Raw genomic sequence first — 27,324 nt, forward strand, 5'->3', positions numbered from 1 at the left:
GAGACATATGCTCAAGTAATCTCCCTGAGTGTGTAGTGGGGTCTGCTGTGGGGAATTGCTTGTTTACATGTCTTAAAAACAATCTTCCTTCTCCTCTCTTGCTTTTGCCTTGCTTTTCTTGATGAGAGTTTTGTCTGAAACTGATGTCCTCTGTGCTAGACAAGAGGAAGGAATTTATTAGCAATGTCTAAACAGATTCCCTCTTTCATGGTCTACTGCAAGATGTCCCTGTTCTCTTGCCAGAAAAAAACTGATATAGAAAATGTCACCATCATTTTATTTTCAACAAGTAGAGTTTATCTATCAGCTTGTACTAAATTCGTGTCTGTCTAAATATAAAAATGCCAGCTCTCTCTCTTTTCACTGAACCTCTTAATTATCCCTTTCAGAGAATGTAACTTGGTCATTACTTTAAGTTTGACACAGAATTGTTTAGAGTGTAAAGGTTTAGTTGCTTATACAGACAGGCTAACACAGAAGTGTTTATTAAGAGAAAAAGAACCACAGCTGGAAAATACCATCCTGTCCTCAGCCCTTAAAAGCAGAGATTTAAAAAGGTAGACCATAACAGCTGTCCGCTTCAGGCTGTCCTGGAGAGTTTCAGTTTGAGAATATTTATGTGTGTATACATATATATGATCCAGTTTCAAGCGAAATGATTTCTTCCTTTTCTTTCTTTCCTAATCTTGAGTTCAGCTTTCCGGTAATTTATAGATCGTGTCCCAGTTTCAGCCTGCATAAGTACTTTGTATGACACTTCCATTAAAACTCAAATGGTGGAGGTTTGCTCAACTGCCTAAAAAAGAGACAAGCAGGGAAAAAGCAGCAGTGGCTGGAGGGCAGACGGGTGGGGGTACCTCACAGGAGCACCATCTATTTAGGACCTGAGGGCCGCAGCACAGTCCCCTACTAGCGTAACCTTATCCCAGCAAAACAGAAACACAGCTCCAAAGAGGTCCCTTGCACTCTGGTGGCCACAAGCAGCCTCAGTTTTATGCATTGTACGGCACTGAGTCCTGGCTGGTATTACTGGGAAACTTGTGTACCAATGCTGTTTTTTTCTAAAACAAACTTTCTGGAGGCATTTTTCAGTGAAATAAGGAAACAGTGCAGCTCTTCGGGGGATGGAGACTGAAACTCTTCCTCCATTGACTAGTTTCATGCTACTTTTAGGCAATTTAAGTTACCCGCTAGGCTACACCGAAGTACACAAGATAGGGTCTCCTGACAGCATGGTGGGTGCATACGTTTGGCAATGTGGGAGGTCAGAATTTTTGATTTGGGTGCTGGCCAGGTAGTGTACTTGTGTACATTGTAATGGATCCTGTGCCCCATGGCTGAGTCTTGTGGAGGGACTGTGCATTTGAAAGAAGGAGGAAAAAAAGAAGAAAACTTAGGAGAGCCAAGGAATGCAATTATTTATTTATTTGTTTAAAAGCATATTTGTGATCTCATTATTAATTTTTAAGCTAAGGTTTTTTTGGTAGGAAATTATTCAACTGCCAATTTTTCAGCTGCAAATGTTGGAACCCTTTTTTCCCTTTGCATACTGGCTATGTAGGTGATAAGTCAACTTGGCCTCCTTTGTATTTGTTTCAATACTGAACTGTATCGAGAAGGATGTTTTAATTTCCTCCAGTGCATTCCACCTGGCACTTCTCCTGGGCTGTGATTTATTGCTTATTGTTGTGTCTATGTTTAATACATGCCAATATACAGCCACCACGGGAAGAAGGGCTCCCGCCCCTACAACACCCCTCCACTTACTTTTTTGTCGTGCTGTGATTTCTTGACTGGCCTCCCTGAAAAGCTGTGGTTTCAGCAGTTTTTATAATCTAATCGTTTTGATGGGGGCTCAGGAAGCTTGGAGGTGATGGAGAATTTGTGCCTCCCGGGCAGGAATACCACAACACTGTTTGTTTTCTTTGGCTGTGCCTCATGTTATCAGGAAACTTCGCAGCCTTTTACACCCTGGGGGCTGATGTGGGTTCTCGATTGCTGACTTTGAGTTCTTGCCTTCACCCTGCCTTCTCCCTTCTCCCTGGAATGGGTGATCATGTATCGAGAGAAAATTGATCCTGGCATTGATTCCCTCCAGTAATCCTTGCTGCTGTGCTGCTTTAAAACCTTGGGGCTTGGTACGGAGGCTCAGAAATGGGACAGAGGAAAAAGCAGCAGCAGGGAAGAGATGGAAAGGGAAAAGGATTTCGCCATCTCCTTTACTGTTTGTTTATTGACACGGCACCAATTTAATCTCTTAAATGGTGACCAGTAACTCAGCCCCATGCCTTGATGTAGTTTGTTGACCCAATATATTTCTGGGTGTCTGAGTAGTGTTTTGTGTGTGCCCACTGACCTGTCTCAATCTGTCTTTTCACAACAGCCAGTCTTAGCAACATGGCAATGGGAAGACATCTGTAATGTCAGCTGCCCAAATTTACAGGCTGGACTTGGCTGCAGGGACCTAGCCTTGCGCGTGTGTTTTCCTGTTGTGCTTCAGTGCTGCCATTCCTCACTCTCACTGGAGACTATTAGGAAGATGTCCAACGCAAGCAAAACCTACAAGCCCTTTGAACATGCAGCGTGTTTTGAAGGCTGCTTTGCTGGGTGGTAGCTTGGCTGTGCTTGCTGCTGGATTTTGCATGGCTTTGAAATATATGTAACCTCCCTGCGATTTTCAAATGAGCTTGGATTTTTACCTCAAGTTGCCCCCAAGCTTTGGGGAGGGATATTTGGAGAGCCAGCACTGCAGCTTTATCACTGACACCACCGTATCTCTAGAATGTGTTTGAACAAAATCCTCAATCTGAATTTTAGAGAGGTGAGGACTTCAGATCTAGACCATTATTTTCAGGTGGGGCCTATCTGTAGGGGTAGTTTAGTAATTTTTTCAAAGGGTGGGGTGAGAGTATTCATTTTAGGAATTGCAATCCAACAGGAAAATGAAGCTGGTCATGTAGGGAACACTTTGCAATCTCTTTGTATTGCCCCTTTGCAGCATCAGGGCTGTGGGCCTCTGAGCAGACAGAAACCCTGAGGCGGGCCTTAGAGTGATTTTGTAGCCATTTTTTGATTACACATTCAAATGAGGAAAAGAAAATGTGTTTGGGAATGAGAGCAGAGGGTCTCTTGAATACCCACCTTTTCTGCTCTTCCTGTCCTGAGCAGTTTATTTTAATGCACTTTATGTTGATATTCATTCTTTCCTCTTCCTTCCTCCAGTTTTCTGCATAAAATTTGCAGTTTGCATGATGGAGGTTGCAATTGTGGGATGTACAGTGTGGTTCTGAGAATAGTTTGGCTTGCCTATCCTCTCCCTGTCGTGTTGTGCTCGCGTGTGGGTATCCCATCAGGTTGTGTGAGTGCCACCTCAGGTCAACCTCATGCCAGTGGAGATACTCCTGCTTCCGAGGCTAGGGGGAGAGCCAGATCCTCCTGCGTGTAGCTATGACACGCTCTCATTTGAACTCTGCCTCCTTTTTTGACCCAGTTGCAGGGAGTTTGCTGTTGAGTGGTGCTGAGCTTTTGCCCTCCTACTTGGCCTAAATTCTGTCGTACATCCCCTCCGGCCATGGTGCTTAATGCAAAACTAGCAGAAATGACTCAGCTGACAAGTACTCTTATTTGCTGACTTGAGATCTGTGTGAGAAACACAATTCACCTCTAAATAGCTCTGGGCCAGTGATCAGTACATATAGGTGAGTAACTCCTGAAATGGCTCTAGGGAGTTTTTGGAAGAAAAAGGTCAGCAGCTGCAGTAAAGAAGCAGAGACTTTTCTGCCCTCTTCCTCTCTCCACAGTGCAAAACTGGAGCTCCAAGCACGGCCCCTGTACCGCGTCCACACTACGCTTTAAGGGGGTTGAGATATCGCATGGAGGATTGCCTTGGTGGTTATTGTTATTTTCTTCCTTTTTTTGCTCCTTATATGGTGCAAAATCCTCTGTACCAAAGGAATGAAGCGCTTGAATTTAGGATTGCAAAACTAGAATTACAGGATTACCAGATTTCAGGAGTGAAACTGTTGGGGAACTTAATTGGAGGAATAATACAGTCTGGGAAGAGATCTAAAAATGTCCCAGTTTTGGGGTAAAGAGTGAATTGAATATGGGCTGGAAATCCTCTGACCTTTTCATCAGAATGACGATAGTTCCTCGAAGGACAAACAAGGAACTATTGTTGGGTAAGAAGTGCGGGAGAGAAAATGTTAAAAGAGGTAGGGGAGTGAACAAAGCAGAGACTGTTGTTCAGTGGAGCCCAGAATCCAGCAGATTGCTGAGGCGACATTGGTAGCCAGATTGTTCATCAAAGACCTTGAAAATCCAGCCCCTTCTTCTGAGCTGAGGCTGTTGAAAATCTGGCCCAGACTTTGTTTTGAAAATCTTCTCCCTGAGAGTTTTAAAAAAATCCAGTGCATTGAACATCCTTTTAAAAATAGAGGCAAAAGGGAAGGTAACAGCCTACAAAAATGTTGTGATAAAGCTTAATCATCAATTTCCATCTGCTTTGTCTGATATGGCCTCTCCAAAATTAAGGGAATTAGCTAATTATTGTACCACCAATAATGCTGAAAAGCTTTGGAAGACTTCATAGGCAGAAAGGATAGTGCTCAGCCCAAACTTTTTAATCAGAATAAATCAATAATACATCAGAATAAATCACTAAACATCTGGTTTGGCATTCTGGTTGCATTTAAGTAAATAGGGAGACTCCCACTGACAGAGAATGAAGACATCAAACAGAACCATGATCACTAAAGCTCTTGGAAAGAATGAAGTTTGGTAGATGAAATGGATTTGTGTTCTTTAAATAGAAGTACAAAATTATACCATTTTCTCTATCCTGAAAACACATTTGCATCTGCTGTAGCAGGCAATTACACCCATTTTCTTTAATGTAGCTGCTTATGTATGTAAAGTTAAGCGCATCCATACTGTTTGCAGGATATGGACCTTTAAGATTCAAGGGGATGGTACAGGTCTAAGAAACCTGGATTTCAGGATAGGAGTTGAAGAGCTTCATTTGAACGGTCTGGGAAAGGGACGTGGCCATGTGTGTCTGAAATTGGAAAAAAAAGAAGGCAAGGGTAAGCGGCAATGTGGTGAGCAGGGGCGTGTTTCGAGTAAGATGCCAGAGAGATTGGTTTTCAGTTTCATCTTATTTGACATTATCTTTAATGGCATGGAAGAAAGAAAATAGCATACTTTGTAGATGGCATTTGAGTATGAAGGAATCACAAATAACAGTGGGGAGAGAAATGTCATTGTGGTGAATGGAGTTCAATCCAGCTGGCAGCCGGTCACGAGCGGTGTTCCCCAGTGCTCAGTTTTGGGGCCAGTCTTGTTCAATATCATTATCAATGATCTGGACGAGGGGATCAAGTGCTCCCTCAGTAAGTTTGCAGACGACACCAAGTTGGGCGGCAGTGTTGATCTGCTTCAGGGTAGGAAGGCTCTGCAGAGGGACCCGGACAGGCTGGATCAATGGGCCGAGGCCAACTGTATGCGATTCAACAAGGCCAAGTGCTGGGTCCTGCACTTCGGCCACAACCACCCCATGCAGCGCTACAGGCTTGGGGAAGAGTGGCTGGAAAGCTGCCTGTCAGAAAAGGACCTGGGGGTGCTGGTCGACAGCCGGCTGAACATGAGCCGGCAGTGTGCCCAGGCGGCCAAGAAGGCCAACGGCATCCTGGCCTGTATCAGCAATAGTGTGGCCAGCAGGAGTAGGGAAGTGATCGTGCCCCTGTACTCGGCAGTGGTGAGGCCGCACCTCGAATACTGTGTTCAGTTTTGGGCCCCTCACTACAAGAAGGACGTTGAGGTGCTGGAGCGTGTCCAGAGAAGGGCAACGAGGCTGGTGAGGGGTCTGGAGAACAAGTCTTCTGAGGAGCGGCTGAGGGAGCTGGGGTTGTTTAGCCTGGAGAAAAGGAGGCTGAGGGGAGACCTCATCACTCTCTACAACTACCTGAAAGGAGGTTGTAGCGAGGTGGGTGTCGGTCTCTTCTCCCAAGTAACTGGCGAAAGGATGAGAGGAAATGGCCTCAAGTTGCGCCAGGGGAGGTTTAGATTGGACGTGAGGAAAGATGTCTTTACTGAAAGAGTGGTTAAACATTGGGACAGGCTGCCCAGGGGAGGGGGGGGGGCACCATCCCTGGAAGTATTTAAAAGACGGGTAGATGAGGCGCTTAGGGACATGGTTTAGTGGGCATGGTGGTGTTGGGTTGACAGTTGGACTCGATGATCTTAGAGGTCTCTTCCAACCTTAATGATTCTATGATTCTATGAAATGCAATGTGGGGCCAGTAGGGAAACCAGCAAGAGGCTGAGTTTGGGGAATAAGCCTGTGCTGAGATTGCTGTTGTTTGCGTTACTGAAAAAGAGAGGACACAGGATGAAAGAGCGGAAAGGGGCTCTGCTCTGAACCAGATGAATTATTATAGTTTTTCCCATTTCTATTAAATGCTCAAACCAATGATATGCTTTACATTCATTTAAGTTGCCTGTACGCTTTTAGGTTCCCACTTTTAGCTCCAAACTATGTAAATGGCCCTGAGTGAATGGTACTGTGGCAAAAGGGGAATTTAGCAGTAGCCAGAGTCCGGGGTTATACAACTGCTGAAACAGATGAAGGTCACTTCAGAAAAAGCCAAACAAAATCAGCTAATTTCAGGGCTCACTGCCTTTTGTCTCCTTACTATCATGACTAGGTTGCCAATTTGTTTTGGGGGACTTTGGATTTGCTGGGAGGGAGGAAAAAGCAGGGAGGTTGAACGTGCTGAGGGATTTTGTTTGCTCCTTATTTTTAAAGCGTACTGCCAACATGACTTAGCTTGCAAGATCGGGAACAGTTTAGCGTATGGATCCTTTTACCTCTAGCAGGCTGGCTTTAGGCCAACTCAGATCAATGATGTCTAAAAGTCATTACCATCTGATGCCTGCTAGGTGGGCTATGTGAAATTAGTTTCAACACAGTGGCGACTGACAGGAAAGCAGGTAGTTTTCTTGGAATATGTAATATTAGGATGACATTGATGCTATTGTTATACAAACAAGATTAATAACTAAAGCTACCAGCAAGCCCCAGGGCAGATATCCATTGCATCTGTCAATTCTTGCAATTTGCTACTATTATGTCATAAGATTTGTATTCTAAGCAATGGTCATATTCAGTGACATGGCTCCTGATGCAAAGAGTCTACAGCCTTACTGCTGCCATGGCTGGTTTGGTTCATGTCTCGAGCTTCCAGGCAGCATTTGCAGTGTAAAACACAAATGTGTCCAATACTGAATGAATATATTGCTACAGATGCGTCATTAACTTTTTATTAGGAGATGTGCTGTTTTACCTGTTTGGGGAGGAGAAAGTATCTGGAGCCAGAGCAAATTTGTTATTGTTAGTTTAAGTTTAAAATTTAAAATAAATATTTTTATATTATATATATAAACCCAATATTTTTTAAAATAAAAAGTACATATAAGTACATAAAATATGTATGGGTTGTAGAAAAACGTAATATTGTACTGTCTAGTGTCTTTCACATGTCAGAATACCAAAGTACTATAGATCTATGGGAACACTCCAGTCTGCAAAGGGGTACGGCTGGATTTCAAGAATATCCATTTACTTAAGTGATGTTGTCTCTTGTTAAAAAGTGGAATGGACATTGTTTGATGGTGTTCTTATGACTACATGGGAAAAAGCAATGGGGAATATGTTGGCAGGACCATTTTGCTCCTTATGCAATGTTAAAATAGCCCTGCATTGGACAAGAGATGTGTTAGATCCTCAGGGTGTAGTAGGTGGTCTAATATTTATTTGCCTTTTCCAGCATACATTAATCTACAAAGACTCTGTCTAGTTGAATCGACATCTTGTTGAGCAGAAAATAATTACCCAGAGCTTAACAAAATCCAACTTTCACAAAGGAGCTGCTTGAATATGGATTACTTTATGCAGCCTGGATGAGAACTGTAGACTGTTTTCAGGTTTCTTTATCATCACTCACATTTCTTTCTAAGTTTTCTGCCTTTGCAGTTTTCTTTCCCTTCCTAAGTTCCCATTTTACCGTAATTTGTGTTCTTAAATCATCAGCATCTTGCAGAGGCTACGTAAAACACCTGTCTGTGTCCCTTGCAGTGGATTTACTCTTGCCTAAACGACCCTTTCTCCCGTATCCACCTATGCCACCAGACTACAGGAATTTGCCATGTGCACACAGAAGTCTTATGTCTGCAACTGCAGAGCAGAAACGCAGGAGCAGAGCACATCTTAATCTGACAGCCGCCTCCAGACACTGACTGACACAGGGCAGAGACAGGGAATAACACGTGAGTGCACTGATTTGCCCAAGCTGCCTTTCCAAAAGGATGTCTAGTCCCCTTTGCCTCTTTCCATATGGCAGCCCTGGGGGGCATGTTTTCTTAAGGCTCAAAAGCCTGCCAAGGCTAGGAAACAGTTGTGCTTCACAATCCAGACAAACATGCCCTGCATTCAGGAATTCCTTCTGGCTATTCCTTTCATTAGGACTTTAATAGTATCTGAGTTTTCTTGTGGATGACTGATCCCATCACTGGTAGTCACAGGCCCTCTGCGCTTCTGTTTTTATTAGAGGTCAGTTTTCTTTGGCACAGTGACAAGAGTTTCTAATAGTGTTTGTGGAGGAACACATTCATTTTTTTTAATAACCTGCTTTACTGATGTAAACATAAATCCAGATTTAATCAGAATTTTTCTCAGGATGGCATTAATCTTCATATTTGAATAAATGCAATGTTGTTTTATTTCACAGCTTTAAAAATAAAAACAAACACCTATCTAATAAAGAAGTCACTGTTGCTAAAAGATGATGGAATGGGATGTCAGAAAGTAAGAATTGGAATAGTTTGTTGTGTAGATTGTGCGAGGCCATAATCTATAAACCACAATCAATTAAAGTGATATTGAAGATGGTAGCGCAGGAAGTGGAAACTAGCAAGCCAAGGTCTCTGATGTGGAAAGGAAAATGAGGTGAAACTGCCTCTGAAAATCTTCTGTGCACTGTTTCTTTCAAATAAGTTACATGTGTTTGGCTCATAAATGGACCTCAGTTTTAGAGGTCGTTTTACACCTTGGCTTTAATTTATGCATTCAGAACAAATCATGTGCAGAGCAGCAATCACTGATGCTAAGCATGTGTGGGTGATAAATTACACAGGCACACAACACATGCACACTTCAGCTTCTCTGCCTCTGCGTCCAATATCAAATGCCAAAATACCAAACCTTGTCTGTCCAGATTAACATCAACTGTAGCCCTCACAGTGGTGGTACCTGTGAGCTGTAGTATGCTCTTCCGGAGCAGCGCCCTGCTCCACAAATAGCCCCATTAATTGCTTATGAAGTATGTGGCTACTTGTCTTGAGGAAAGGGCAGTAGCATCTGGCACGGAATATGTTGTATTCACCAACTGAGAAATTGAAACTGCTGCTTGACCAGTGTCTGGCTAAAGCAGCTCAGTTCCACTTGGCTTCTTTTCTCAGTGGGGTAAGAGAATGGATTTGTACAGATCACTAACTCATCTCTGCAGTTTGAATTTTTAAAGGTATCAAAATTAGAGGGATGGTTTGAAGGCCTGGTGCTTTTTTCCCCTTTCTAATCTTATTTTCTTAAGCCATGAACATCCTTTTGATTCTCATTCTTCTCTTTTCATGCCATCTGGCTTTAGGGAAGACAGAAGTCCACTCTTCCTTGCACAGGCTATTGAGGTTGTCAGTAATGATGATTTGGTTGGCTGGAAGCTAATATGATTATTTGTTTAGTTCATCCCCTTCGCAGGTTGACAGCAATGGGACAGTAAGCTAACCTTGTCAGGAAATGCCTGCCTGCCAAACACAGCCTCATGCTTGCAACTAACAGACACAGCTAAAACCCCCTTATTGCTTGCAAAGGGCAGTTCCCTCAGAGTTAATTGCTCGAAGAGTGCAACAAACCAGTGTGAAATTCTGAGGTCTTATCCCCCAAAAGAGCAAGGTGAACTCCTGTGCTGCCGATGCTCCTGAGATACTGAGCACAGATGAGTGTTGCTCAGTGCCTTGCAGGATCAGGCTTATAAATGTTTGCACTGCACCAGTTGATAGTGCTGCTATCTCTGTGCCTCTAACGAACTAACTGGTGATGCCCATGGGGGTTTAAAGGACTAGGTGCTATGATAGTTATGGTATGTCCCTGGCAAATGTGATGTTCACTGCAGGTTCCAAACTCATCAGCAAAAATGCAGAACCTTCTCCTGGTGCAGTGGCAGGGTTTTGTGAGCAAACACAGTTTGGGAAGGGAGCTTCTCAGTCTTTGGGTCTAGAGTGCAGCCTTTGCAGATCATCACATCCTGTCATTCCATTCCTATTTGCTTTTAGTCATCAAAAAGGAGTGAGAAAGAGGTAAATGAAAAGAGTGGGAATGATAACTAGGAGAGCAAGCACATCCTGGCAGATGAGAGGAGCAGAGTCCTTCAGTGTGAATGCTCAGGATGACGGTTTTGTGGCTTTTGGTACAAAATGGCATTTTTGTGTGTCTTCTGTCTGGTAGTAAGAATGGGAAGAAGCTCTAGTAATTCTTTCTTTCCTTTGGTCTGTTGAAGCCTAATCTCTTGGGTCTGGTTCTATTGATTTGATAATCCATTTATTACACAGTCTAAAGTTTTAACTCTCAGGGAAAAATGACCAAAAGATGAAGTTATCTAGACCCAGAGCAAATTAAAGTGGGGATGAAAAAATTGTGAACTACAGATGTTTAAGCTTTAACGAAGATTGTGAAAAGACATCATCCAGACTGTTACAAAAAAGGAGATCTTGGGCAGGACCAGCATCTTGGAAGCAGAAGTCTTTTTACAGCACATGCTATTAGTGAAGGCTCAGCACCGCCAGGCTTCAAAGGCCCCATAAAAACTCTTTTCAGTCATAGGTAAGAGTTTCCATTGACTTCAGTGGGCTGTGGATAGTGCCCCACTTGCAGAGCCTTAATCCTTTGTGTTATCCCAGATCACTGCTGTAGAAATGATTGCAACAGCCAACAACAGGGAGGCTTACAGCTCCCAAACTGCAGGCAGCAGGTGAGCTTTTATGAGTAAGATCTTATTTTCATGCAAATGTCCTTGGTAAGTGAGAATAAGGAACCAGAGAAAAAAATACCTTGAATAGGAGATACAAATGGAATTGTTTTTCAGTTGAGCGTTTTCAGTGTATGCCTTTATGCCTCAGATAAGACATTTATTGTGAGGCAATGAATTAAAGTGAATTGCTATTGATAGTAATGCCCTGTCATAATAAATCCAACCTCTTAGATATCTGTTAAGAGGTCTTCTCCCGAGTCCTCAATGAATGCGCTATGGTTAGTAGATGGCCAGAGGGGAACTGGGGGCACGGACCATGTGGTATCATCACCATCTTACTTCCACAAGCATCCCACTTTGTGGGATTTCATTAACTAAGTCATTAGCATTAATATAGCCAATGTTAACCTGCTATGCTCGGGTAGTCTTCTGGGATAATGGGTTCCCTCTACCTGTGTGAATTATGATGGGAGATGATAGCGTGTTGTTAGTTCCTTGAGGCATTCCCAGCCTGCCACTGAGGAGACCTAAGTGTGGTGTTCCCTATATGTACAGTATGAAATCTGGCCCCACTGAGCCAGTGGCAGAAGTCCCATTGCCTTTGAAACATCAGAATTTCATTATAGCATGTAAATTCCTTTGTATCTTATTTCACAGTATTTACATACTGCCCTGCGAGACTTTGGGTCCCGTGGCCTGTGTGAGACTTTCATATTAAAGCCTATTACTATTATCATAATACAAAATGGTATTTACATGTAAGCATTTCAATTTATTTTGTGTTCTGAGGACAGGGAAATGCTGTGATATCTTTACATTTTCCACACTGTGGTGCCTGATCCACTAAGAATGACAGCATATTTCTGAGGCATTTTGAACTGTGCATGCATGTATGCATACATACATTTGTCTTTTGGTGTGTGTTTGCTGGTGTGGTTTTATATTCTAATGACATAAATAGGAATATATATTCTAAAGATATTGTAAGGATATAAATTAGGGTGGATTTTGAAGTGTTCACTTAAAGTATTTGCCAGAAATGTTTTTCTCTTGCAGTAACGCACATTGTAATGCTTTTTCTGCTTACAAAAGGCAAAAAAATGGAGCAAATTGTGTGTAAGTAAATACATTCCTCCTCACCCTTAAGTGTATCGCTGTCAGCTGATATAATAGGTTTCTCACCAGAGTTGAGGCAGATGAGTGGGCTCCGAATCCTGAGGGGAGGCAGACAGCATAGCTATTTTGTTTTTAGATTTCACATGGTTTTGAGGGCCTGCCGTCAGACGGGGAGGAGTCCCGGACTTTGATGGTTGTTAAATTACAGAGTGCACATTTTGACACCCCAGCGGAGCCCAGGCTGGCTAGGAATCCATTGCACCCAGGATGCAGAGCGCAGGGACAGCGCAGCGCAGGATGGCCGTAGCTCCCCGCCAACAAGCACTGCACCGGGCCCAGCATCATGGCCTTCTGGCGGCTCTGCAGCTCGGTTACTGATGGCCCGTCAGCCGGGGGTCAGTGGCGGCGGCAGCGGACCGGGCTGTGATTCATTGAGCGCACCGTTAGAGATCTGTAGCTCGACGCTCTCAGCCAAGAGCAGCACATTAGCTACATGACATACATTATGATAGTGCCAGCAAAGTGGTCAGTGCCTAACTGGGATATATTGCAGCCTGCGGAGTGGCTGAGGGCTGCAGCACAGAACATATGGAGATTATTTCCTGAATTTATGCAGCGCATGTTTTCCTATAAATTAAATTCAGAGAAAATGTGTATCATAATAGGGTGATGCTCGCAACAGCCTTCCCTGTTATGAATTACAATGACCTCTCTCAGCTCGCTGGGTGCCCAGCGAAATGGCTTCATGCAGTTGGAAACAATAGCATGTACGTGGTGTCAGGGTCTGAAAGCCTGACTAAAAGGCTCTCTAACTAAAAGCAGGCACTTTTTTCTTTTCTTTTTCCCCCCGTCGCTTCTCTCATTTTTATTTTTCTCTCTAGAAACTGCCCAGTTTCCTCCTGAAGGGCCGAGTTACTGCGAGGGTGGGCAGATGCCCCAGTGTATGCTCAGTAATTAACTGGGTGCTGCCCTTGCTGAGGGGCTGCTGGACGGCAAAGGCAGCTCCGGACGTGGTGGCAGCCCCACTTCATGGATGAGGGTGGTGGGGGTTGCCAAAACAGCAGGATGGGGGTCCTTAGCGAGAATAATGAGGAAAGCAGCACGTGTCCCTTCTGTATCCTTGGACTGAGGATCCTGAGTCTTTTCTAGGCAAATATTTGATGTTCTGTTGCCTGGGGCTGAGACAAAATCATCTTTGCCTTTTCCTTGGGTGTGCTGAAGCAGCTGAAGGAAAAATGTAGTAGAGACCGTCATTGTAACTATCTTCCTAAAGCATAAAAGATAAAGTTATGTTCCTTACAACTGTGTGTGTGAAATCTTTAGTAGAGGAAATGTAGGAGCTGCCATGCAGGAGCAAACTGGAAACTCATAATTAAAATATAAATATATACACTTATGCCTGTGTGTATATCTCTCTCTCTCGCTAATAGGATTTCAAAGATTTCTGGGAGGGAATATTTCACATCTCATTGCATTTGATTCTTTTTTTTTTTTTATGTTTCATTTATCATACTGATACCTACACTTAGAATAAATTTTATTACTCTCCTGTTTAACTTCTTGAACTGAATATTTCCCTTGGTCCCTTGCTGCTGTCTAATTGGCAGCTTTCAAATCATTTGGGACTTCTGGAAAGATCCTATCAGCCTTTTGTGTGATAAAGGAGAATGGATCATTGGAATAAAAAATACGTTGCAAATCTTTTTAGGTTTAGTCCTCTCTTCTTTGTCTTTCACTAATACATGCATGATGTGGCTTGTACTGTTATGTTTTCTTAATGAAAATTAACAATTTGAAAGCAACTCATGGGAACAACCAATACAGCTGAATTTGACTGGTACAGACTAATTCTGTGACTGACCTTCTCTGTTTAGTGGCAGTAGTAACCCTAGGTTTTTTTCTTTAGCAGCTCACATGTTGGGAACACACACTTAGCCTGTAAATATGGATTCAGGAGGAAAATGAATACAGCAGTGTTCAAAGCAGCCAAAAGCTTAGAAATAACGTTCTGCTGTGACTTTTCCAAACTGACATCTTGATGTTGGGATTATAAATGAAACCATTGTTCCAGCAAAGGCCAAGACTAATAGAAAGCCTTTATTACTGGTCCATTGGCTAATTCTGCTTGTCTAACCCCTTTGGATGGACACAGTGTCAGAAAACATACTCACAGAGGTTGCTTTGTGTGAAATTTGGCCTGCTGAGTGATTACATGGGGGCACAAAGATATCTCAATGACAAGTGTTCTTTGACTAAAATTTGTAAAGTCATTTTTTTCCCTAGGCCTTGGAGAGGAGTGAACTGATTTTTAATCTACAGCTTCTATGAGTGATATTTGCTTTGTGTCCTATCACCCTTCTATTCAGCTGTTCTCCCCTTCCAAGCAGGTAAACCTCTGCTTAGAAGAAATTGTTTCTTCTGCTGAGCCTCGGTGCAGTTGACAGCTGTCATATAGAAGCACTACACTTGAATATGTGTCTTTACAGCTAGACAGTCTTAAAGAGCTTTGATCTTTTCTCTTTGCCCATGCAGGGAATGCCTAGGAGCCAGAGACCCCTATTGCGGCTGGGATAACAAGCAGAAGCGATGCACCACCATTGAGGACAGCTCCAACATGAGCCTGTGGACTCAAAATATTACTGAGTGCCCAGTAAGTGGAAGGCATGGAAATATTTTATATATACTGGTGTGTGAGTGTGTGCGTATGAGTAGAAGGGAGAGAGAAGGTGAGGCAGCCTGATGAGGACTGGCTGTTAGGAGAGCATGGAGAGGCCAGTGGCACACACTAATATCTGTGCACAGCCTCTTGTTTAGAGCACAGAGACCCCAAATGTATTTGTTTGCTCCAAAAGGGGGATCCCAAAGCAAGCATTCAGTCCTCCTCATGCCCACCCATGCCTTAAGAAGATTGGATCATGCTGTTGGGTTATTGCTGAGAACTGTGTAAGCCCCAGATGAAACTTGAGCTTTCTCAGGGCTGCTCCACTGTCTGCACCATTTCCTTGGCGTCCCTGCAGGTCGGGGAAATCGGAATAGCTGATGTACAGCATCCTCGGGCTGTACATTTCATTTTCCTTTTGGATCCCTGAGCTGGGCCCAGGAGACAACGCTGGTGAAGAAGTGTTGCACTGGCAGGAAGAGGCATCTAGGGAGCAGCAGAGAAACAGGGCATACATGGATGGTTTGCAGAGGGAACAAAAAGATGCAGTATGTACTGGAGAACAAGAGGGAAGGGGAGAGTGTATGTAAGAGAGAGAGCATGAGAAAAAGAGTGTCTGGTTCTAACCTCAATTTAGCAGACCAAAGACCAAATCTATGTGATATTTCAAGGAGATGGTCTTCTTTCCTTGCCCTGGTCTCCATGAGATGCAGCAGTTAAAAAAAAGCGTCTCTGCTTGAATCAGTTTGAGTTGGCTCTCCAGCTCCCTTCCCACCCACCCACAGCTGTCTGGCGAAATTTAATTTCTGCTGCTTGAACTGTAACTCCAAGGTGGTTGGGGAGGAAAACCAGTCTTGTTAAATAAACTGGGGAGATGGAGAGGGGAGGAGAAATTCTCACTGATGTCCATCGTTATTATCTAACATCAATTAGCATGTTAATACTGCTAAGTCCAGTAGATCGAGAGAGTGGACTGGATGGGTTATATCTTCAGTATGCTATTTCTGTCTGGAGGTGCTGGTATGTTTATTCCCCTTATCTTCCTTACTTCTCAGATATTTTCCCAGGAAATATTAGTCATTACTTCAATCAATCCTCAGCTTGGCAAGGCTTAAGTTTTTCACTGCTGGATTCAGAGGCTTGTGTGTTTATAACCCTCCTGTGTTGAACTGGGATGCAGTGCTTCTTGATTGCCCATGCTGTTATCTCGTCCTGCTTAATGCCTGTGTCTGTTGATAGGTGTGTGAGGTGTTAATCCTCTAGTTTGAACATGTCTGCTGTGGTGCACACTAGGGAACAGGCAACTCCAGATCATTGTTTCAAGGTCATAAAAATCCAGCGCAGAATATTCAGGAGCTTTGGCTGTTCTTGGGGTGCTACTTTTGCATGTTTTAGCATTTCCACTGTAGATTATTTTCCGTTTAGGTGCTCTCGTTCTGGTGCATACATCCGCCTTGTGCTCTTCGACTGATGGGCTGCCAAGCTGTTTAAAATCCACATGCAAGTGCTTTCGTTTTCGTTTTTCCTCTGCCCCTCGCTGGAATGAATTCACCTCTAGCGTGGAGTGGTATGGCTCATTAAACACCTACATCGGCAACATCCAAGTATTTCCTTGTGTTCAGTGCAGGATAAAGGTCATGGTCAACAGAGGCAAGAGTCTAGGGCAGCATGCACAAATGACCGCTTGAAACGTAGGGGAACGCAGTGACTCAATGTCAAATTTCACTCTTGAACAAGGCCTGTCTGGGAGTTTAGTTAGAGTTACTGTCTTAAGAAGTCCTGGCTTTTCTCACCCCACTTTCCTGGGCCGAGCACCAGACGCTCAGCTGTGCTGGTACAGCTGTATGTGAGATCACACACAAGTGTGACACGGCGTAGATTAAAAGCACCCCTCCCAAATAAACTTTTCCTAACCCAGATAATGTCAGCGAGTTCTTCTACAGCCTAGCCCACAAACAGATGTCCTGGCACAGCTGAGAGACTGGCATGCAGCAACTTTTAAAGCCAGAACTGGCATATTATTGAATTGTATCCTGCAGGGGCCAGGCATTTGTGTGAGTCAACCACAACACTAACACAACTTGTCTGCTGCTCTTGTGCAAACATGCTTGTTCAGAGCTAGTCTGAACAACTTTGTACAGCACTACATTGTACCACAGCTTTAATATTAAGGGACCTTAGACAGAGGGTTAATCAGACAGTGTTAACACAGTACCTTGGGCAATGGTTAATATATGTTATTAGCAGGTAACACCCAGAACCTCCTAAAGGTTCATTGCTAAGGTTGCAATGTCAAACATTTTAACATTAAGAAATGATAGGACATAAATTGCACATGCTGCTCTTCTTTTCCCTGTATGTGCATGTGTCATATCAGGGAGTCCTGAATACACGATTGCATGCTGTTTCTTCTGAGGCTTGGGAGAAGGAAGTGAGGTGCTTTTTAGTTTTAGGAAAACTGAAAAAAGCCACATCCTATTTTATAATATCTTACTGACGCCAACATGAGCGACCAGCAGGAAAGGAACTTTAGATTTGGCTAACAGACTCCTTTAGCCAAGCTCATGGGGTCAGTGTTGATGGTGGTTGGCAAGTCAGGAATTGAGTATTCCCAATAAAGTGCACAGTCCTCCTTATCCCAAGCCAAATGGTGCTCTTCCTCGCAGGTTTTCATCCCAGTCCCACTCTGTGTGTCCAGCAAACCCCTATCTCAGTCATCTGGCATCTGGTTCATGCTACTCCATTTTCTTGCTAATCGGTGCCAGTCTTCCCACTCCTTTTTTGGGGTGTCTAGCAGACTTGTACCCTGCTCTCAATTCATGTGGGCTCAGCCACTCAGAGCTGCCGTGCCCAGGATTATCCTGCTCTGGCCCACACTGAAGTATGCCCAGTGCACAGAGAAGACTTCAGGTGCCAGGATCAAAATCTATGAGTCTCTGAAAACTGGGAATTTTCTTCCCCACCTCCCAGCGATTTTATACCCTGGACAGACTTGAATGGCTTTTCATGGAGATTGCAAAAAGGTGTTACAAGGACATAAAGTTCAGTTCCTTGCTCTGAACACCTGCTTGTTTCAAGGAAAAGGTTGCTACTTATAGACATTTTTTCCCTAGATTTGATTGTAGAAATGCTTGAAATATTTTGACTGAAACTTTGCAAGAATTTTCAGCTTCTATCAAACAGCCAACATGGAAACTTCCAGCTGAAATAATTGAAGCTTGGCAAAGTTATAAGCAGTTGACATCTGAATCCTAAGAGGAAGCATAGATGAATCGAAAGAGCAAGGAATGCTTCTAGCCTTATCTGTAATATCAGAATAAACATTGAAAATATCCTGGTAGCAGGGGGTAGGAATGGTCAGTCTGAATTTTTAGATCCTGCACTTGAGCCTTTAGATGGTACAAGGAAGAAACGAAAAGGTGATGCCTTTGGTGGGAGTATGTCAGTTTACAAAATGTGAGAACTCTGGAATTGGTAATATTTTGTCAGGTGAGAGAAGGGCATTTGATCACATGGGTTTTTAAAGATGTCCTCTCTGTCTGATGGGCACTGTGTTGGCTACAAAGGATTTGCCTTGTAAAGATATTCCTGAAAAAGACCAATGCATATGGGTTTTTATGCCACTTCCCAAGTTTGCTCTTTTGGAGATATTTTTATGAATTTAAAGATGGAATAATAATCCATATGTAATTTCTTAAGTATAAAAACTTCCCACACTCACAACGTGACATGTTTATAAATCTCAGCATTTTGGTTATGGCTGCTTATTTGTTTAATTTTTGGGTTGCTTCCCAGTATCATTTATGAGCCAATAATTATTTGTCAGCTTTTTTTTTTTTTTAATTGAAGCCACGGGCCATATCATACCACTGATTTCTGAACAGAACTCCCTGCTGGAATCAGCAAGGCTTTCTGGCTCAAAAATGAATAGAAATGATCCAATAGTTGAATTATGACTTTTGTAAGGCAGGAGGATAACGGAGATAAAAATCTAGTATTAAATATCTCAAAGTAGTTCTTTTGATTTGTTTCCCCCCTGACTTTTAGCAACCCAACTGTATTGATTTTTTACTGCATTCATGTTTAAAACAACAAATTCAACAACAACAACAACAAAACTCAGTGTTCTCTTCTCTGGGCATCTTGCCTTGTAACCTGCAGCCCAGAGCAAATTTTTACGACGACATGGTAATCTGTTGCAAACAAAGGTTTACAACAGATGCTTGAAACCCCCTGACTACAGCCGGACGAGCACAGTGATAGATCTAAATTACTTCCATGCCACTGCTGCATATTTTTGATGCTCCTGTAGATGGGGAGAGGGGAAGATGACAGCCCACCAGAGGTGCATCGTGAGTGTTTAACGTAGTGCCAGACTTGGAGAATATGTTCAGAGCAGCATGTTTCAGAGGATGAGTGTTTGAAAGCACTGCTCCCGTGGCTGTGCTTGGCTCTCTGCGTGGGTCCTGAGCAAGCTCGCAGCCTCTCTGTGCCTTGGTTTCCTTATCTGTAAAGCAGGAGAAATTATTTCCCCCCTGGGGCGGACCAGGGGACTGATCCTGCTGACTGCAGAGCTCAGTGAAGCATGGCACAGTGGGGTTTGTCAGCGGTAGCTGGCTCAGATTTGGGGCCAGGGCTGTTCGCCAGGGCCCCAGCCTCTTCCTTTCTTCACCCTTGGTTGCGTTTGACATTGAGGCCAAATCCAGAATTGCCTTTGCCAGCAGTTTTACCAAAGCTGCTGAGCATCCCACCACCCCATGGGTGACACCAGTGGGGATGAGCCACATCCCACCTGCGAGGCCCTGCGCTTTGGGACATGGGGTGGGGAGGATGGAGGGAGCCGCTGGGGGAGAGTGCATCATGGTGCTGTGCTGTAGCAAGGAAATAGCTGTACCTAGGCAGGGCCAGGATGGATGTCTTTCTGCCTCGTGTTTCTGAAGTCAGGAGCAGAGGGGAAGTCAGGTAGGGGTGTTCAGGGCAGCCTCCTAGACATGGTCCTAGAGTTGCTGGATTTTGCAGTAGTGGTGGAGTGGGCACGAGAAGGCAGCAGTGACCTGGGAGCGATCCCGGGAGGATCAGGCAGCACTCATCTTCTCAAATCAGCCTTGGTGGTGAGGGCCCTAGCAGCTTGCTCCCCCAGCCCTTGGCTTAGGGCTCACCTAGCAGCACTGGTTAAAGCAAGGTACAGGGGAGCAAGCTCAGACACCCTATCTCCTGGAAGGTCTTCACCAATCCTGGGCTGAAATAGTTCTGCTTCTCATGCTTTTGTTCTGTCAGGAATACCGTATTTTTACTTCTTCATTGCAGTGCACAGGAAGCTCAAGCCCAGGCCTGTTTGGAGCAGTACAGGCATGAAACAAAGGGCAGAGGAAACAGATAGCAGTGTGGTCTGGTCTATAAATTGCCTTGAGATGAATCCTTGCTCTTTAGCCCACTATGTGATCCTCAGCATTAATTCTAGTCACCACCATCTCCTTCACTTTCTATCCTTCACCCAGTTTAGCCATTTAGGCTATGGCTGTGTTTAGAAAAGGAGCCAGTTCTTACTGTATGTTTGGACATGGCCAAACTCAGCGAGGCCCCGGTCTCAGCTGGTCACTATGGTTATACAAATGCTAACTCGGAAAATATTCTGCAGGAGCAGTCCCAAGCACTGCAGAGACAGGAGCATAATGGAGTGGGGACAGTCAGCACCAGCCATTGTACTGCTTGAAAGGCTGAAGTTGTGCAGTGTGGGATGAGGGAGTGCGGTGGTTTTGTGGTGTGGCAGATGGATGTTTGTGCCTGGTGTGGTGCTGGCTGGGTCGGCTCGGGTGCCTGTGCGCACACGTTAGGTATGCGGGGTGGAATTTGGAAGGTAAATATTGATGCGGCATTGCCTGAAAACAACCCTCTGTTTTGAATCCTGCTCACAAGCACACACAGGTCCCATCTAAGCTGCATCCTAATCCTCCCGGCAGCTTTGTTTGTTATTTCTATTGTGGGTCTGTCTCCAGAAATGTAAACTTGCTATTAATGACCTTTTTTCTTTTAAAATTAGGTGAAAAACCTGACAACAAATGGAAGATTGGGGCCTTGGTCCCCATGGCAACTGTGTGAGCATTCAGATGGGGACAGCACAGGCTCCTGTATGTGTAGGTCACGTTCATGTGACAGCCCTCGTCCTCGCTGTGGAGGTCGCAGCTGTGAAGGGGCCAGGATCGAGGTCGCAAATTGCTCAAGGTACCTCAGCATCTTTGTGCTTTTTAGGAAGGGAACAAGAGTTGTGCTTGCCCACAGCTTAGCTCCTTCCTTGCGTTTCGGTGACCGTGTTGTTGCATCCCAGCCAAACTGAGGTATGTGAGGTCCAGCTTGAAGTCAGTGAAAAATGAAGGAGCCCAAGGGCTCTGAGAGGAGACCCTTCAGCCAGGGCTCTTGGAAGATGAGCACCCCAAATTAGTGTACACATTAACCTTCTCAACTGGACAGTGAGTAGTGACCCATCAGGAGGAGGTGAGTAAGGCAGACATAGTTGTTAGCAAACTGACCAGCAATAAGCTAAAAAAATCTAGTCAAGCTCATCATATTTCGGAGTTTGGATTCTGAGGTTGCGTTGCCAAAAGCGAGCAGAGCTCCTTCAGAGCAATGCTTGTAAAGACAGGGCCTAGCCTAGCTCTGAGCAAGGCTTGTTTGCCTTGTTCTGTGAGTCTGTGAACTGTCTGCAGCACGCTGGCTAGGTGAAAGCAACAGATCATCGTCTGGCAGCGAGCAGTGCTTAGGAGGCATGCCTGCCCGGGACAGCACTTAAACAATGTATGTAGCTCAGCTTGTGTCGAAGTGCTGCCTTTCCAGGGAATCCTGAAGCTCGTGCGTGAGCAGTATGGAAGCTAAATGTCCTCCAGTCGGGTGTCCAAACATAGCCACAGTGTTTGTGTCCACGTTACCCCACCACCCTCAGACTACATCATGTCATGACTCAAGGAAAGACGACGCAATAGTGTAAGCACTACTTAACCAGGGTGGGGCCATCCAATATTTTGGTAAATATTGGGTCAATACAGTTTTTATCTACTTTATCTTCTCCATAAACGTTCATTCCATTAAGGACAGCTGTCTCTTGACTCCTCCCTGGAGATCAGTGCTGGTCTTGGCACCAAAAATTCAGCAATACTCTTGTTTTAATTGGCATCTTTCCTTCCAGTTGTGGGCTGTGCTGCCCAAAAGGCGTGCAGTCATTTCTGGCCCTGTGCTGCCATGGTGGGCTGAGCGGAGCCTTCCTAAGGCAGGCTTTTTATGTCAGTGGCAAATGGAAAGCATGCCAGTGGGATGGGTTTCTCAGCACTGCTCTGATGGCAAAAGAGGCAGGAACAGCTTCTAAGAAGGGGATGAAAAATAGATTATTCACTCTTAAGACATAGGAAAACATCATGGTTTGAAAAATAGGGACATCTGGTCATCCTACATCCGCCTCAGCCCTCAAATTTCCTTTAATTGACTTCATATGGCATTGAGATTTCTTTTTGCAAAGAGGGAGCAGGATGCCTGAAGATGAGTTTTATTAGAAAGCTGGAGATCTGAAAATGGAAGGTGTCTTTATTTCTGTTTAAAATTTTGAAACACAAATAGATGCTGAGACTTGTTGGGGTTTTGAGGAATTTTTAATAAAAATTACTTTCCCTTTTTTGCTGCAATGACAGCAACCTTCCATTTGATTTTTTCTTTTCGTGATTTTACATATAATCTTTCTTTTGGGTTAAGGAGTGGGGAGGTAGTAGGTGGGTTAGAACATGGCAGAATAAGATGGAATAGCAGGATTTTTATATGAGTGAGTTTCTTGTTCACCTTGTTTGGGGCTGGAGAGGGGAAGGGAAGGAGGGAGAGGGATGAAAGAACAAGAGGAGGAGGGGAGAAATATCTAACAGGTTTCTGAAATAAAGCTGCCAAGAACAGGCAAGACTTGATAGCAAATACAAAAACTGTGAAGGGCTATGTGGGTTTTAACTTTCATCCTCTGCCCTGATTGGTGCTATGCCAGAAAATATTTCTTGCCAGCAGTGTTATTAGTTCAGTAAATACTTTGAAAATTAACATCTGTTTTTGAGCTTAGCTTTCAAGAACCAGAGAGCACCTGAGTTGTTTTTTTACTAGACTTTTAAGAAAGGTTTTTCTTTATTAAAAAACCAAAAACAAATAAGATTTTTTTGGCTTAAAGCAGTGAAGTGTCAAGATTAGGCAGTTCGGTAAGACAGAGCATTGCCACTGGCTCCATACAAAATGAAACCTGCAGCCCAGGAGAGATGAGGTACAGTTCCTCCTCTCCTGCTCCAAGGTTCAGTAGTGCTGCCAAATCAGAGGAAGGTGAGCTTTAATGAATGCAAGATTTTAAAGATAAAAATGTTGGCTTCTGTGTAGGCACGTGGTTGGGTTACCGCATGGCAGCAGCGTCGCAGAAGCGGGCCACCTGCGCGTGCTCAGCCTGTCGCAGGAGTGAGGCACAGAGCATTTGCTGACATCTCTGTCGCTGAGGTGTGAACTAAGGGGTTTTACATCACATTTGCCTCAGGCTAAGTCACCACTGCAGAGATGTGATCACTCATTAAACTGTGAAACTCGATCCTGCCTCTGAGCTCTTAATTGCCTTCTGGTTTCTTCAGATTTAAGGTCACACTACAGTGATGTCTGCAGGCAGCCATGAAAGCTAGAAGCAATTATTGTTATTTTTAATGAAATTTGAGATTTCCACTTAATAGGATTCAATGCTGAAGACTTTAGGAAAACACCAAATATTACGAGGTTTGTGATAAAACCATGGGAGCTGGCAGTAGTAACGCTGTAGGAGATTTAAAGCATCAGTACCTACTGAATTAGCAGAGGGTAGGTTTTTTACATCCTTTGGCACAACTAGCATTGGTGAGCCTCAAAACCTGCACTCTTTGTGCAGAAGAGTCCAGGAGATACAACTTTGGGATCAGCCATTGGCTCAGAAAAGGGGGGTTATGAGACATGGAGGAGATGATGAGTGAATAGTCAATGAGAGTTATAGCAACCACACTGTTGCCCAGTGAATCCTAGGAGGTATTTTCAAAATCATTCAATATTGCCTTCATTCTTTTCCTTTCCAATTCTTAGGGACTTCAATGTGAGGAAAGTTAGGCCAATGCTAAGCACTTTTGAAACTCCCTTTTCTAGATCTCTGCTGATATAAAGTCAGGTTGAAATGAATAATCTCTTCTCCAATGAGTTCAATGATTCCCCTGTCAGTGCCTTATGTGTTTTGTTGTTAAGCACGACATGATGTGGGCAGATCATTAGGTAACCTGTTCTTTCTCACCCCCTTTGTTAGAAATGGTGCTTGGACACCCTGGTCTTCCTGGGCCCCGTGTAGCACCTCCTGTGGGATAGGCTTTCAGGTCCGCCAGCGATCCTGCAGCAACCCTGCTCCACGGTACGGGGGCAGGGTCTGCGTTGGACAGAGCAGGGAAGAAAGGTAAGAGATGTTCACAATGCTGGGTGTTCACTTCTGTGGTTATAATGTTGGCAGCTGGAAGTGGTGGCTCTTCTGTGAATGCAGATTAAGGCTGTTTGGCTGAATGCACAAAGCAGAGGGAATTCCAGAGCCTGGGAGCGATGAGGCTCACATGCATGGCCACTCTCTTTCAATGAGCCTGTGACCATCAGAGACTTCAGAGCTGCCTCCCCTCTCAGGCAGGACCTTTCAGACCTTCACAAGTATTCCTGTCCCCCAAACAGAGGGCGGACCTCCTCAACGAAAGGAGAAGCTGTGCCTGCTGTTAGCAGTGTAGAGTTTAGAGACACAGTTACACTGTTCTTATCCGTCCCTGAGGAGGCAGTTGAATATGTGCAGGTTTCATTGCCAATTGCACCATTCCTAAGTCTGTATTAATTGTGCTGATGCACCAAAAGAAGTTCAAGACGGAATATAGCTTAACTCACAGATTCAGGGCTGAGTTTTTGTAGGGCTTCACATCAGAAAAACATCTTTTTTCCCCTCTAAGCAAATTTCATGCAAAAATCACTAAAAGACAATACTTTTTGAACCTACAGAGCCATCTGCTTCTTCAAGCCCAGCCCCTCATTAAACACATGCTTCAAGGCATCCCAATTTGGTTTCCGGATTTGACATTTCATTAAAGGCCACCTCTGCTTGGCAGTAGGCTGTTGCATGTCCCTTGAGTGGTCACTTAAGACAGATCTCTCTGCATTTCTCAGAATACAAAGGGCAATTAATTTAACTTCCTTGATTCAGGACATTTTAATGTTTGGTTTGATTTGTGACCATTCAGAATGGTCCTTTTTGGGTTTTAAAGACTACATCTGACTGAGTCAGTTGCAGTCCTGTGTGATTCAGTTTGAGAACAATGTTGATTAAAAAGCTGAACAAAGTTACCTTTTGAAAAAGGAACATGAAATAGCATTAATTTAGGGCCTGCTTTTAGATGCATATAGCATCTTGTTCAGCTCCAGTTGCAAACACTAGTTTTTTAGGGTCCAAGCAGCAGTAAGGGCCAGATCATGTGAAGAGAGATTGTCAAGTGTTTAGCACCTGCCATTAGTGACAGATCACTGTTGAGCTGACCTCCCATTAGTCATCTCGTTGAAAATATTTACCATCCACTTTCTCTCTCTTCATGACACATGGGCTTCAGTTTATGAACTCTTTTGTGAATTCAGTGCATAAAAGTTATGAGCTTAGAGCACTTTTCAAAAATCCGATCTTGACCATTTATTCCAACTGTCTTAGTGAGCTCAGCCTGGTTAACCACTCCCTGTTCTGTACAAAGGGTACAGTTGTCTGCCGTGAACACGAATATTGCTAATCTGACTGTTGTGTCAGCCTTCTGCTGGCTTTCTGTGCATGCATGAATCGCACTCAAATGCAGCGTGCAGTCTTGTGTCCATCACCATTTTGTCCCTCAGATGTGCTGACGTGGATGTTTTTTGAGCAATGCACTTTCTTCTTTCAGATTCTGTAATGAGAACAGTCCATGTCCATTACCGATTTTTTGGTCTTCATGGGGTCCTTGGAATAAATGTAGTGTGAATTGTGGTGGAGGGATTCATTCAAGACAGAGGTCCTGTGAAAATGGAAATACATGTCCAGGCTGTGCTGTGGTATGTATTGTTTATTGACATTGCATAAGGGGCACCTATTGACATTTAGCATCTAGGGACTTGGTATTTAACTCCTCTCTCCATCTTGGTTTTATTTCTCGAGCTAAAAGAAAATTATATCCTCAGCTTTTGCTGGAGAGGATGCTGAAATGAACTGGGAAGCAGAGAGGTGGCAGATTCCCAAAGTCAATGAAGTTGGTGTGAGAGTGTATGTCAGTGTGTGTGTGCGCACATGCGTGCGCAGGTGAGGACAGACTGGTGTACAGAGGACTTCCTTTAGGCCTCTGTAAGCTTAGATATCAAATCCTTTACCTGAAAGCACTATACATTTTTTTTTCTTCTGTCCCACTCCCAGGGATGATCCTATTGAGTGAAGGAGGCCCTACATGCATCAGAAATGAGTCTCACTGTCATACTTGAGTAAACAACAGGTCAAACCCCTAGTTAGCCCATCAGTGAGGCAATGGCTACCCATTTTCTCTCTTTATTTTCCCTTTTCTATTCTGGCAGCTGTTTCATGCAACTGTTTTAATTAGTTTTATGGAGAGTTTTCTTTCAGTGTAAGCAGATTTGATCTGGAACCTCCCATCTGTTCACAAGCTGTTTGGCATTTACTCTAGAATCATAAAGTCCTGAAGCATTACATTTCTTTCCCTCTGCCAGAAAAGACTGGTTTATTTATTTATTTTTAAACAAGAACGCAATGTTTGTCACTGGAATTCTTCTCACTAGTGGTGGGAATTATAAAGACCCCAAATCACCGCATCCCCATCCAGCCAGAATGTTGTCTGTACTCAATGGATGCTCCACACCAAGGATGGCAAATGGTTCATAGTCCTCACTAGAGAGTTCAAAAAGCCAACCAAACAAAAATAGCTGTAAAAAGAGATAATCTAAACCCATCTTAAAAATAAAACAATAAACTTTTCAAGGAATAAACATAACTGACATTTTGTCCTCATGGGGCTCCTCTAGGCTGACATGGGAGCAGCTTCTCAGGGTCACAGCAGGAAACTTGTTTGCTGTTATTATTATCTATTGCCTGAATTATTCTCCTGCCCATAATGTACCAAGCTTTCGAAGCCCCACAGGACTTTGAGTCAGCGAAGAAACGCAAACCTGAGGGAGAAATAAAAATAGCAAGCATAGTTCACCCTTGAGGTCCACCTGAAGATATGCACCACCACCGCCTCCATAGTCACCACAGTTTGTGCTGTGCCCAGCACTGGCTTGTATCTGTGAGGTCAGATAAGGTCGATGGAGGTTATTTTAGATACAGAGGGTACCCTCTTATATTCTGGGGCGTAAATAAATCTCTGTCAGTTAGGCTGCTGCTGTTTAATAAGTAAGGAAAGA

At 43.9% G+C, this 27,324-nt stretch overlaps 1 protein-coding gene across 1 annotated transcript in view; it reads left to right on the top strand.

Annotated features, from left to right (window-relative positions):
• Positions 1 to 27,324, top strand: part of SEMA5B (sema domain, seven thrombospondin repeats (type 1 and type 1-like), transmembrane domain (TM) and short cytoplasmic domain, (semaphorin) 5B) — a 185,895-nt gene that overhangs the window by 133,994 nt on the left and 24,577 nt on the right. The window contains exons 12-15 of the mRNA XM_009327140.1: positions 14,730 to 14,847; positions 20,897 to 21,078; positions 24,179 to 24,322; positions 25,821 to 25,968. Of these exons, the coding sequence (XP_009325415.1) occupies positions 14,730 to 14,847; positions 20,897 to 21,078; positions 24,179 to 24,322; positions 25,821 to 25,968 (592 nt within the window). The remainder of the gene's footprint in view (positions 1 to 14,729; positions 14,848 to 20,896; positions 21,079 to 24,178; positions 24,323 to 25,820; positions 25,969 to 27,324) is intronic.

The sequence above is a fragment of the Pygoscelis adeliae genome, unplaced genomic scaffold (assembly GCF_000699105.1).
Source record: "Pygoscelis adeliae isolate BGI_AS28 unplaced genomic scaffold, ASM69910v1 Scaffold227, whole genome shotgun sequence".
In the NCBI taxonomy this organism is placed as follows: domain Eukaryota; kingdom Metazoa; phylum Chordata; class Aves; order Sphenisciformes; family Spheniscidae; genus Pygoscelis; species Pygoscelis adeliae.